Source organism: Rhopalosiphum maidis, chromosome 1 (genome assembly GCF_003676215.2).
Source record: "Rhopalosiphum maidis isolate BTI-1 chromosome 1, ASM367621v3, whole genome shotgun sequence".
In the NCBI taxonomy this organism is placed as follows: domain Eukaryota; kingdom Metazoa; phylum Arthropoda; class Insecta; order Hemiptera; family Aphididae; genus Rhopalosiphum; species Rhopalosiphum maidis.
In genome coordinates, this window is record NC_040877.1 from 11295647 (window position 1) to 11309698 (window position 14052).

The window sequence follows — 14052 nt, forward strand, 5'->3', positions numbered from 1 at the left end:
TCGAACGAATACGTATGTTCTTCATAACACCAATAAATATTTTCAATTTTGATTGATAGGTATTTAATAAATTTACTTTTTAAACTAACTACATAAATATTGTATTATTTTGTTATGTTGAACACATGTATTTAATGTTTTTAAGTATTACGATGTTAATGATATTCGTTTATATAAATTTACTTATACCTATTATATTATTAGTTTACATCAACTCGCGTTAGTTCATAGATGATTGTATTTTTTATTTGCTTTAAAAAATAGTTAACTTAATAATAATTTTTTTTTCTAACGAAATAAACTGACGTCTTATCTGGTATCACAAGCTGTATTATTTAGTTTTATTAATTTTATACCTATTTTTTTTTTTTTTTTTTTAATGGATCAGAAAAGGCAAACAAATACAATCACAAACTGCAAATTCACATCGATATTAATATGCAAAAAGACACACAATTATTATTGTTCAAAGAACAAAACAAAAATAAATATGTAAAAAATGTCTAAAACAATAACAAAAGAGAGAAAAGTGAAGTGAGAAAAAGCACTCGAGCGAAAGAATCAAATGGAGTATAGTAGGTACACCAAGGCAAAGCCGTATTAAAGTGTTTTATTATTGAACTATTTATTATTTATTGTTGTGAAATGAGTAGGTAAGGGTATAAGATTTTCCAAATATACGGCTCGGCCTCTAGTGTTTTATTTTTATAAAATAAAAATCGTACAAAATCAATTAAAAGAAGAATTACGTTTTTTTTAATCAAGTTGACTTATTGGTTTTAAATGAGAGTACTATACAATAGCTGTTAAATAGTTGTGTAAGTCAAATAATTAATTTATAATTATGTGTAATAATATAATTTAATTTAATTTAAAATTTGACACATGAATTTTTAAAATAAACGTAAATAATGTTTATTAGAAAAAATATTTTAAATTTTTTTAAATAAGATAGAAAATAATACTTTAAATAATTTTCTAGAAAAGTGTCTTATAATGTATTTTAATTTTTTGATTTTAATGAAAATTATTATTTCTTAAGAAATATAGTAATTTGAGTTATCTACAATTCATTGTACTATGTTTTTGTACGATTTCTTGTTATGTTTCATTCAAATGGTAAATAATATAAAATATATATTCTATTCAAAATATAAATAGATAGATAAAATGAAATTGTAAACATCACTAACTGTCACAAGATTTATTTTTATTTGGGAGGAATAGGGTATTTTATGGTACCTAGCAAGGGTATCGCGTCGGAGACTTGTGGAAGCGTTTCCGCCACCAAATTCAGGAACACTGTCAGTGATAGCAAGATGGTCACTCCTGTAACAACCAATTTATTTTTATGACCTAGAAAAATACATCTGGGAACATTTTTTTGATAAAACAATGTTTTATTTAAAATTTAGTAAAATAATTTTCAGACTAACATTAATAATTGTATTTTATAATATAATAGTATTATGGAATATAGGTAAGTAATGTATTGCTTGTCCAACGAAGTGGTTCCTCCAAGTATCAAATGACAATGACATATGTCATCATGCAAGTTGATATTTTTTCTTAGTCCTACCTATAAGGGGAACCGCTTCGGACGTTGTTGGCATCGACTCGGCGACCAGATTCAGAAATACCGTTAGTGACAGTAGTATAGTTATTTCTGAAATTAACACTTTGATTATTTTTCCTAATTTACTTTCCTAGTTGTTTAAATGTTCTATAATATGATTTAATTTAAAACTAAACTTAAATCTCGAAAAATAGATATCTTAAAATATATAAAATAGAATATATGATAGACGTCTTATACTTTTGAAATAAATGTCTTTATTTTTGAAACAAAATATACTTGAAATTAATACATAATACTCTATTAGAAAACAGATTTTTTTAATTGCATTATAATATAACATCAGACAAACCGGAAATTATCAAAATGTATATATTTATTTGTGTAAACATAAACAGATACATGGTATTTTAAATTAAACCTACAAAAACCCATCCAATTAAGTCGGTGTATTTATTTTTCGAAATTTTGATATAATTCCACAGCCTAAACTATTGTAGTCAGACGCTCGTGGTGATTGTGGTTGTTGGTAAATAAATAATGCGCAAATCTAAGCAACTATAATATTAATAATTAATAAAAATTATTGTTGCCTATATATACATCGAAGAATTTGCTGGAATCACCGTTTACACGTGAATATAAAACGTTATATTGGCACGTAACCGTTTGATCGTTGCTTTATGTAAAAAGTACCACACTGCCGTGTATAACGACTATCGGCAAAATAAATCCATTAGATACTCGTGGCGGCACTCTCTGATATGACGTCCTTATTATGCTGCTGTGGATTACATGTATTATTATTAACATAGTCTGGAAATCCTTGTACTATCCATTGTCTGTGTTTATTCAGGCAGCGGCGAAGAACAAATAGTCAATCTCATATTTTTTTTTATCTTTAAATATCGATTTGTATCTCCTTCTCACTGTCTATCGCACAAAAAAGCACGCACACATATCACACCACTTTTAACCACACTATACTCAATCCGCTGTAATAAAATGTTTGTATTTGTTTCCTGTTTTGGTATCACGTTCTTACCTAGTGTAAGTTTTTCACCGCAGTCCGGAGGTAGTGTAAAGCCCAGTAGAGCCATCGACGAGATGAGTACGCATGGTACGATCAGATTGAAGAAATAATACAACGTCCTCCGTCTAATCTTTATGATAAACGTGATGTCCACGTATGGTTCTGGACAACAGCCGTAGGTTATCACGTTCTTTTTTCCAGGCATACCTGTAACGTGCAAAATTGCAGTTTTAATGGGTATCATAAACAAGTGACACAAGGACAGTAGGTAATCATCTGAGTTTAGAACTTAATGTGCTAAAAAACTTTAAAATATGCATTAAATACGAATTAATAAAAACTTATAATCGATAGACTTACTTGCTACTATGCATACCTTAATATTAACTGATATCAATTACTGTTATGTAAATTCACCTTTATTAGGACACACGGGGAAATTTTATAATTACAATTATTATGTGTTTTTCATTTGAAACAAAAAATATATTTATAAATGATTTTAATAAAACGTAATAATAATATTAACAAAATCCTAAAGTTGGTCAAATTTGTTTGTCGCGATTTTAATTTCTGGAGTGTCGAAAATGACCAAATACATAAATTTTTATTTTAAATTTTGTACACATGAAACATTGTAATTTGAAATTTCTAAACATATTTACAAAATATGTTATATTAAATTCAAATTATTTGTTATAAATACATGATATTTTCAAAGGTTTAAGCTATTTATTCTTTAATTATGTATTCATTTTAGTGAAAATCTTTAAGTGGTTGACTATAAGAAGATTCGATTCTCGAAGAATATATTATTTTATTTGCTATTAATTATTTTGTAAATTGTACAATACATTAGGTTAATACTATATTATATTATATATGTATATAAAAAAATAAAAATATAATCCCTTTATTATTATATGGTTATTGCAATATGCTTTATTAGTATAGTTTATTTTATACTATCAAATACTTACTTATAAAATTATAAATAAACCTTATTCAAATAATTGTATTATTAATACAAAGAAAGTAGTATGATTTTATTAAAATATGAAATGGTTATAGAATTCAATTTTTAAATTTCTGTCGTTTTATTGAAATATAATTTAATTTTTATAAAAAAGAACTAGTATTTCATGATTGTAAGTATCTAAGTCAATAAAATAATATAACACTTATGAAACATATTATATTGAAAGAATAAAGAACTAAATAATAATTTTTGGTTCGATTAACGATTACACTTTGAAACACTTTGGAAAATATTGATTATGGATATTGAATGCTAAGACGTGTCAGTATTTTAAAGTAGGTAGGTAAGTATTGAAAGAACTTGTGAAAATATATTTATTTTTATACCTAATCTATTTTTTAATTTTTTTTTCATTCATTATTTAATTATTAAATTATGCCATTCTATAACGTGAAAAACATAAAATTTTGTTGCTTTTAGTATAACGAAGTGTTTTATTGCATTAGTTATTAGTTATAATAGGTAAGAAATATATGAGATCATTAATTATTATTCGAGTTGGAAGTAACACATATTTATTAGTGGAGTCACTTCTATTTAATTTAATAATATTTACTGCAAATAGCAATGTTGTCAAAAATGAAAATAAATTAATTTTTGTATTATTTTGACGCATTTGATGAAGTTTAATTGACTTATAACTTTTTACATATTGTTTGAATCAATACTTGAAAATAATATTTTTGAGGAAAAACACTTGAAAACACTATTTGTGCTGATTATATTCCAATTATTCATGTATTGAATTATACTTTTTGATAGAGTTAAGGATATTACTTTCGTTATGATCTTGTTAAATCAATTGGTGATTTTTATCCATGGGCGAATCCGTTGAGTATTTTTTTAAAAATTTAACAGCATACTTCAATAATTATTTCGATTGTATACATTTTTTTAAGCTTTGTAAATCAATCTTTGTAAAAGTTACACTTTTAAAATATTATAAAATATAAAGTATATGGACCTAGATTTAAAATGCAAACAAATACATTTATTTTATTAAAATATGTAATGCTAATAGCACAGTTGTCGACATCGACACAAACTAAATTTTTTTCTCATGATCAACTAATACACTCTTTATTGTTTTCAACAATAAATTATTTTCAACTATATATTTTTCATAAATTTGTAACATCCTTAATTTGGTTCATGGTTGTGGTATTGCACCCCGGTTAGAGAATTACTGAAGTAGAATAAAGACAATAATAATAATATATTCCAATATATCAGGGAAAATATTATGATAGCTACCAAATTAAGTGGATTAAGTAATAAAAACCATGCATTATGTAGTGATAAAATGACCCTAGTACTAGATGCAATAGACATACATTAACAGTATTAACAATATATTTAGAACATATATAGTGGTATTATAGTCTTGTATATAGGTACAATGTTATTGAAAATGTAAACTGTTCTTTTCTAATAATACAGAGAGATTTTTCTTGTCCATAACACGCACCATGGACCCACTTGCTTATTACACGTAATTTACCTATTCTTTGATTAAATTAAATATATATATATATATAAATCGTATATTATGATAAACAAAATATTCTATATTTCTATTTAGTATGTATTGAACAATAATTGTTACCCTTAGAGAAATCAAAATATTTAATAATAAAATAGGTAAGTACCTAAAAATAATGCTACAAATATTTTTATTAGGAATGATTAAATTATATATATGTAACAATAATTTTATTAAAGTGCTGATTGTCCTCTTTATTAATAATATATGACTTAAAAGTTTTTGCAAAAGATCAAATTCCATTATTCATAAATAATAAAAGTTTAATGAAGTGTATATTATAAGATAAGAACATAACCTATAAAATACCGGTGTATTTAGACACACTGAATGTCCAGTATAAATTTCTAAGACATTAACGTTATATGTATGTTTGTATTTCTATCATAATTTTTTTTGTTAATTTGAAATATATGTATATTTTTGGTTGATTTCATAAAACAAAATTCTTTATGAATTCTTTATAATCAAATCAATTTGTATACGTAATATATCTTGTAAACTAAAATTATAAATACATAATATTATTTACCGTATAATATTAGACTATATTAGATACATCTCTTTTAAATTTAAATAAATATAAAAACTTCATTTAAAATATTTTATGTTTCAATTAGTTTCGGTATGTATTGATGTAATAATATTATCATTATAAAATTAAAATTAAAAAGTCAATCAGATTTAATTCTTTCATATTTAAGTTTTATTGCAATTAAATTTTATTTAAAAAAATGAGTTATTTCATAAGAATATTTTTAAATTTAGATAAAAGTTGTATTTAACTATTCATATTTTATATTAGAGAGGTTTTTGAAATATTTAGAGTTGAGAGAGTATTGTATGAGACATGGGTCGAGTGTAAATGTGTGACATAACAATGAAACATACACATAGTGTACTTTAATAAATACCCCGAATGCTCGTTATTATACGTACAAATTTATTTAAAAAATAATTTATGTCACAGTCAATTAATATACTGTAAATATTAAATTCATAGAGAATTATTTAAATATTAAAGTTAACGATGAAATTTTTATAATTTAAAATCATATTCAATTTAATTACTTACTAAATTATAAAATGTAAATACTATGAAATTAAATTCTTTGTGTAGCTATTTTTTGCAGTTACAAAATAAGTACATTATAATAAATGTAAATGTTTACAGGGATATAATGGTTGTTAATGTTTTATAGTTCATTTAAAAAAGTTACAGTTTTGTTCTAAATGTAAGTTCTTAAAGTTTTAATATCTATGGTAAAATTTTAGAAATCACTAATAGACAAAAAGTCATGTATATTTTTATTTATTACCCAATAAACAATTGGTTAGAATAGAAACACAAAATAACTATTTCAAAGTTTGTTAAAATTTGGAACTTAAACTTAAATATGTAGTTATCACATTATTGTCTCTCGAAATTATAGCTACAATTCGTTTAAATTAAAATAATAACGTAGCTATTAATTATTATTCGATTTGTTTGCATGATTTACTTTTAGGATAATATATAATTTTCAGATTTTTAAACTGGGCACGTATATCAAATAATAACCATTTACATTTATATTTTTTAGTATAATACGACTGTATACTGCATATAAAATGATACTTTTTTCATAATAATTCCATTGTTCATGGGTATGTTAAATTAATTTTATTTCTAATAAATATTTTTAATTGTATGCATTTTATAAAAATTTAAAATAATTATAGAATAAAGAATAACAAACACAAATTGCAATTGCATAGTGTAATTAAAAAAAAACATGTTGTGATATATGTATTAATAGAAATTTTATTTAAGTTATAAATATAAAATGTACAAGTCTATTTTGATTTTCAATTGGTTATAAATTATAATATAGTCAAAAAACTATGTTTGTTAAAAATGAAACACTGTTAAACGACTGATTATTGAGTAAAAATAATTAATTCATACCCTTGAATATGATTGAATATTTTATTTGATTGCGCTATTTAAGAAAATGTATGATTATAAGTTTAATAACGTTAAAATTATTTAGTAAATTATTGAATTATCGTATTGTATTAAATGGATTCCTTGATATCGAGAAATTTATATACGCTATAGTGTTTTCAAAAAAGTGACAACGGATTCCACTATTTATTGGTTTTAAGCTTTGTTGAAAGCATTAAATTTATTGAATTTAAAAGTAAATATTATATGTTACTTAATAACAAATCTAATGAATATGTACTTAAAAATATGTATGAAGAAGACAAATGAAGCACATACAACACTTTAATAAGAATTTTAGACTCAATTCTGTGAGTACTTTAATGATAAGACGTTAGATGGTATTTGCCTATTTTTAATATGTTTTTTATTATATATTTATTTTGTAAAAGTCACTACCTAAGTATGATTATCAAATATTATTTATACATAAAATGTGAGAAAAATACAATTATTTATTTTAAAATAAATCTATTAATATTGACGTTATAAATAGTTACCTAACAAATACCATTCACCGTTCGTTGTGAAGTCTGATAGATCACCGCCATCTGATTTGAGCACTAAATCAATCTGAAAGTATAATTTTAAAATATTGAATAGTTTTAATACTACGAAAAATTACACATACATAGGAATTATTTTATACTTTAAGTACATACGTACAAATATTACCGATAATATTGGTTTATATTTTCATTTGGTACATCATTTAATAAGTATTATCTACAAGTATTTATAATAATTTATAATAATAAATTATTAAATTTTGTACGTGTACAATTTACCTAGTTAAACCATTTATTAACTTTTATCAAAATCAATATTTATTCAAATTTAATAATTTATATTGGCATTTGAATTTTTTGTACAAATGAACAACTGTTATCATTAAGAATGTCAAAATTGTTTTGTTAATGTCTCAGATAAAATTCAATTCAAGAGGTAAATCAATTAGACTTCAATTTTAAAGAATATAATTGAATATTTTATGTTAACTAAATTTTTGATTTAAATTTAATACATAAAAAATATGATTACAATGCGTTCAAAACAATAAAATATTGATAATTTTTAATTTATCAATCGAATAGTTTCAATTATTTTTAAAAATTATTTTAGTTCGAAAGTAAATGTAAAACTACCTAATTATTTTAAGTTAAATTTACTATAAAATTATACTAATATTTTAGTAAATTTAAATATATATTTATATTTATACAAAATGTATTAAATTAGTTGTTTTATGTTGTATTAATTATTATTCTGTAATATTTGTCAGTAGATGATTGTAATCTATTCATTAATTTTTTAATATAATTTATTTTAGATGGTTTTTAACGTAATTAAAATTTTTAAAAAGGTACATTTAACGAAAGCATAAAAAATGAAAAGTATAATATGCAACATGAAAGTGTAATAAAAATGCAAATTCATTGATAACAAAAGAAATAAAAAAAGAGATTTTTAACAAGTTATAAAGACCCTTTTCCCATATAAGCTCAAAAAGCGATTTTAATTAATGAAAACAATTGTACTTTTTTATTTTAAGATTTTTTGGATTATAATCATGTTTTTTATATAGTTTAACTTGAATTTACTGACCATTATAAGTATATTATTTAACCAAAATATTTAAAACAGAACTATAATAGATAATAGATAACATAAAAATCAGAAAAAATTAAATTTAAATATTTATATAATATCCGAGATTGTATTTGTATTAGAAAACGAATGAGCTTACCTGAAAACCATTGTATGTCCAACTACCAAACTTCATAAGGCAATTCTGGTCATCAAATGGAAACCATGTGATGTCGATTTTGCATGTACTTTTGAAAATACCAGGTGGCACGTACAGGCATGTACCATTGTGCCTCACTACCACATTAGTTTGATAAGTTCCATCAAATTTTTCGTCGGCACTGTAAGCATTAATGCATGATATATATATATTATATATTTTTTTGGTCACTAAATATAAAGATAATGGATAAATTCTTAATTGTTATCAACTAAATATCGATCGATAGGCACGTGATTTGATTGTTTTCTTATTGCATTAGTGACAACTTTAATAGGAAATATTGCATAATGGATACAATATAAATATAACTAACTTCTTTAAAAACAATGCATTAGAATTAAGAGAACTAAAAGAATTGTGCTTAGCTGTCATGAGAGACACACTTAATATTATCCATAAGCATTTATACTCTTAATATTATTTTTATCAATATTGTAAAACCTTTATTTTACTAATAATCTTATTCACCGCGTTCAAAGCGCAATGATTTTCAATTTATATTCTATTAACACTCCATATTTTGTTGTATGTTTTATTTTTTTAAATTCATTAATCTCATTTATATAGTATTTTTATCCATTCCATTGTAACAATTATGTTTGATTTTTACACTGTGTCTTATAGGTAACTCGGTAGACGGGCAGTTCACTTTGCATAAAGTTGTTTCTCTCTTAGTTTTCAAATAAACAGCTGAGAACAAGAAAATAGTGATTAAAATTTAAAACATAAATTGAATTATGTATATAAATAACTCGGAAATATTGACTTATTTTAGATTGCTGTGTGTAGATTTTGGGCTAGCGAGTATTTTTTCTTGAAAAAATATATTGTTATACGGAATAGAAGACATAAAAATTATAGAACAACTGATTTATTTTGAGCTATAAATAAACAAACATGCAAAATTGTAAGAGAAAGTACACTCGTTGAGCATGCTAGATTTCTGGGTTACTCTAAAACGAATTTAAAAAAATATTGTTATTTTAAAAATTATAAAATGTATTATTTATAATTTAATTTGTATAGATGGATATTAAAATATTGCACAATGTACTTATCTAATGTAAAGATTTTTAGGGCGGCACTTGTTTCGCCCAAAATCAACCTTTCCCGTTTCTCCCAAAGCCATTTTAGTCGTTTTCAAATTAGGTTGGCAATGATTTTTAAATATTTTAATACATAGATTATTTTTAAATATTAAAAAAAAAAAAAATCATAGGAAAAGTTTTTATAAAATACATATTTAATTAAACATTATTACGGGAAAGGTTGATTTTGGGTGAAACAGGCCGCTCCCGATTTTTATTCTAAAATAATGTGATTTGACCTTTAAATATTTTTCGATATTTAAATTGTCTAAGAATTTAAATTACCGTAAATGAATATTTTCTTATTTATTTCTTTTACAATATTCATATTACTTTTGTATTTTAGTAAAGATATACAATATAAATATGTACACGTAAAACATCGTAATTTTAGATCATATATAATATACACTATTTACATTTTATATAGACATATTTTATTTAAAAAATTGTTATTTGCAGTCTATAAATAATCTATACAGTTTTACAGTGCATAATAAGTAATTGTAATGACATATTATTATAACATAGCAAAGAAATATTAGCATAGCATTTAAGGGTAGTCATGCAGAGTACCACCTGGCTATATTATAGATATAATATCTAAAAATCATTAAATAAAATTATTAAACATTATTCAAAGTGATTTTAGAGTTCACGTAATTTAAAAACGGTATACAATTTTTGTATAATTAAAACTATACTTCATATTTTCATTTTATATACATATTTCAAAGTACCTACCTAATGTATTGCGAACAATTGTGTAAATCATTTTTTCAATAATTCAGCTAAATTGAAAAAAGTATGATACTTGGCCGAAAACGTATTTAATTTGTATTTTAAACATTTCGATAGATTGATTTGATACTATCAAATTTCTGTTATTTATCATCGACTTAAATTTAGAATTTGGATTTTGCATATTTGTATCTACAGTTTTTATTTTGATAGTCAATTTCCGTTTATAATGTGTATGATTTGTATAATATAATTCACAAAGAATTAAATAAAATTCCTATGATGAAAATTAATACCTTCTAAAGTATCCATATCCATCGGTTATAACTATCATTAAGACTTGGTAAACACGAAAAATTAAACGCGATATTTCAGTGTCATAATTTGCAATCTTAAAGATACACACGTAATTATTGTGACTATAAAACCACGTCATGGTATGCACGAAGATAACTATCTCATTAGTCGTTAGCAAAATATTTACAGACTAACAGTGACCCATTAAAAGTACCCACTTGTTTATTCGGAATTATGTAGCTAGTTATAAAATATGACCCAACTATAAATCATCATTCACTAAACAAAAATCAATCAATTTGATATTTTATAAGTCTTACTATAGGAGTTGTCAAATGCATTATATCGTCGTAAATCCACTCATCTCTGAAATGCTTTTATCTCTGAATTTAATATTTTCACCCTTGTTTTAAATTTAGTTGTATTTTAACTAAAGCATTTTCTATTTACTGAAAAGAGTCTACCGTATTAACTGTATTATATACTTTTTATATGTAACACTGCAAAAATATTTAATATTTTTATGTAGAACATTGTCTATAATTTGTTTGGAACTGAACACTAAAATTATAATATTAAAACATTAAAATATAATTCTAAAATAATTTTAGAAATTGTAAAAATATGTATATATGTTGAAACAGTTATATTCTTAATGTCAAATAAATTCATCAAAAATAAAAATAAAATTAATCCAACTTGAGAAAAAAAATAAATAAACGTTTACACGTCAATACTAAATAAATAATTTATAACTATAGATACTCGTATATTCACACAACTGTTAACCATTTTGAATTTTATTGATCCGGAAACAAGAAATCACTTGTAAAATACAAAAAAACAATAAGTACCTAACTGTTAATTGTAGATATAGTATTTATATTTATTTAAAAAAACATCACTTCTCTAATATTATAGATCCTGCCAGTAAAACGTAATTGTTTTGGACGAATTCTTGGCAAACTTCTCTGGAATGAAACTTTTTGTTCTTAGAAAAATAAGATATAAATATTTTTGATGCTTTCTAAATTGTTTTGTATAGAATTAGATTTTAAGGCAATCTCTTAATGTTTTTATAGCTACTGTAAATAAAGTTTGTTTTCATATTTACCACATAATATTATGCTTAACGATATATTGTATGTAAAAAATTGATTTGTATAAGACACGTAATGAACTGCTTACGATTTTCTCAATCAGAATATCTACTTGACATGATATTGAGAAAATTGCAAATATTTTTATATCAGAAAAATTAACCATGAATTTTCAAATCTAACCTAATATTTTTCTTTGTTTATTATTAATATTTTAGAGCTGTAGGACAATTGTTGTACAAAAGTGTAATTTTTTAAGAATTTTAGTTATTAATAATTGAGTTGTAAATAAATTAGTTTAATAAAATATTGTGGCACGATATAAAGTTAAATAAAAGCAGGAGAAATTCACTTTGACTTTAATTTGTAAATAAATGTATAAGTACTTTACAAATAATATAATTTATCAAATTATTATTCGTATCGTACTGAACTTTCAAAGATGAATTAAAATAAAATATTCATTAATTCAACTTTTATAGTATAATTTGAATTAAGTAAATTATGATGCTTGCAATATTTAGATTTATGAACTATTTAAAAAATTAGATACGGCAAGTAGAATATTGACTATTTCAAGAAATAAATGCGATTGCTCTTAGCTAAATATTCAAAGTATTTAATAATTCTCCTGTAAATTGTTTTATGAACAAAAGCCACATCATTAAGTAACGTCTTGAGGACAATGTAAGTAAATTACAGCACTTAGCTACATTCACCATATTGATTTTTCTTAAATGCTTATCTCAAATGTCACCATCTTTAGAAGTTATTTTCATCTTATTACATAAATTAGTTTCTCAATGGCTATATAAATATATAAGCATAGATCTTATTACTGTAAATCCAGAAAATTATTTTATAATAATTTTAAAATTTTATTAGTTATTAATGATGTTTAAAAATATTTTTATTATTTTTCTCAAAGTTGTCTTAAAAAGTATAAACATTTTAAATTTAACTTATACAAATTTAATATTTCAATTACTTGGTATATTCAATTTAAAATCGATTATTAGCATATTATACCGTATAAAGTACCTATTTTATATAATACATTAAATGTTATGTTATTTTGGTTTTTAAATAAAATTCTTGGTTAAGAGTTTATTGGTTTAAACTATATTGTCAGAACAAATAAGTTTATTTTATATTACGTTACATTGATAATATAGTTAGTATGATAATCTGTAAGTTTTAAATCAAGTAAAAATAATTATAAGTACCTGATAGTTATATATCTTACATTTTAGTAACTATTAAAAAAATATACATTGAAATAATTAAGTTTAGGTAAATTACATAGCAAAACAAAAATAAATACATTTAAAAAATTTAATTTTTCTATTGTTTAAGAAACTTGTTTGTAGAAAATCAATTCTAATTTGTTATGCTATTCCAAATGATTTTTTAAATATCCATGAGATTATTAACTCCGGTGTATGATCGTTGTAATTTATTACTGAAATAATGCATATGAATAAGAAATATGTAATAATATTTTACAGTGTTAAATTAAAAATGATTATGAGGATATTTGTCAGTGTAGGATGTGTAAAGTTATACAAATTGTTAGCCTCTCCTAAATGAGAAAAAAAATACAAAATAATTAGCTATGCATCGTGCATTTTCAGTCTTTAAATGAGAGTTATCCATTTGAAAAAATTAATTAGAGTGACATTTTATTTTTCTAAAACTATACAATTAAAATACTAACCTGTTATACATGAGTATGTCTGGTTTCCACAGTCGGTTTGGATTGAGTCTGAGATCCTTGACACCACCGTATTCGGAAATGTTCCACCTCATATTGTAATCCACCCATTCCTAATATGAAA

The 14052-nt window shown here is 23.1% G+C and overlaps 1 protein-coding gene across 4 annotated transcripts in view; it reads right to left on the bottom strand.

Moving 5' to 3' along the window:
- LOC113550889 (acetylcholine receptor subunit alpha-type acr-16-like) overlaps positions 1 to 14052 on the bottom strand; it is a 186281-nt gene that overhangs the window by 17088 nt on the left and 155141 nt on the right. For 2 of the 4 annotated variants that reach the window (XM_026952861.1, XM_026952853.1), the window contains exons 4-7: positions 13932 to 14041; positions 8926 to 9106; positions 7679 to 7751; positions 2622 to 2816 (exon numbers count right to left, since the gene is read on the bottom strand). In XM_026952861.1, the coding sequence (XP_026808662.1) occupies positions 2622 to 2816; positions 7679 to 7751; positions 8926 to 9106; positions 13932 to 14041 (559 nt within the window). Of the gene's footprint in view, positions 1 to 1242; positions 1330 to 1579; positions 1667 to 2621; positions 2817 to 7678; positions 7752 to 8925; positions 9107 to 13931; positions 14042 to 14052 lie in introns of all 4 variants that reach the window. The other 2 variants (XM_026952835.1, XM_026952844.1) reach the window with 2 other exon arrangements.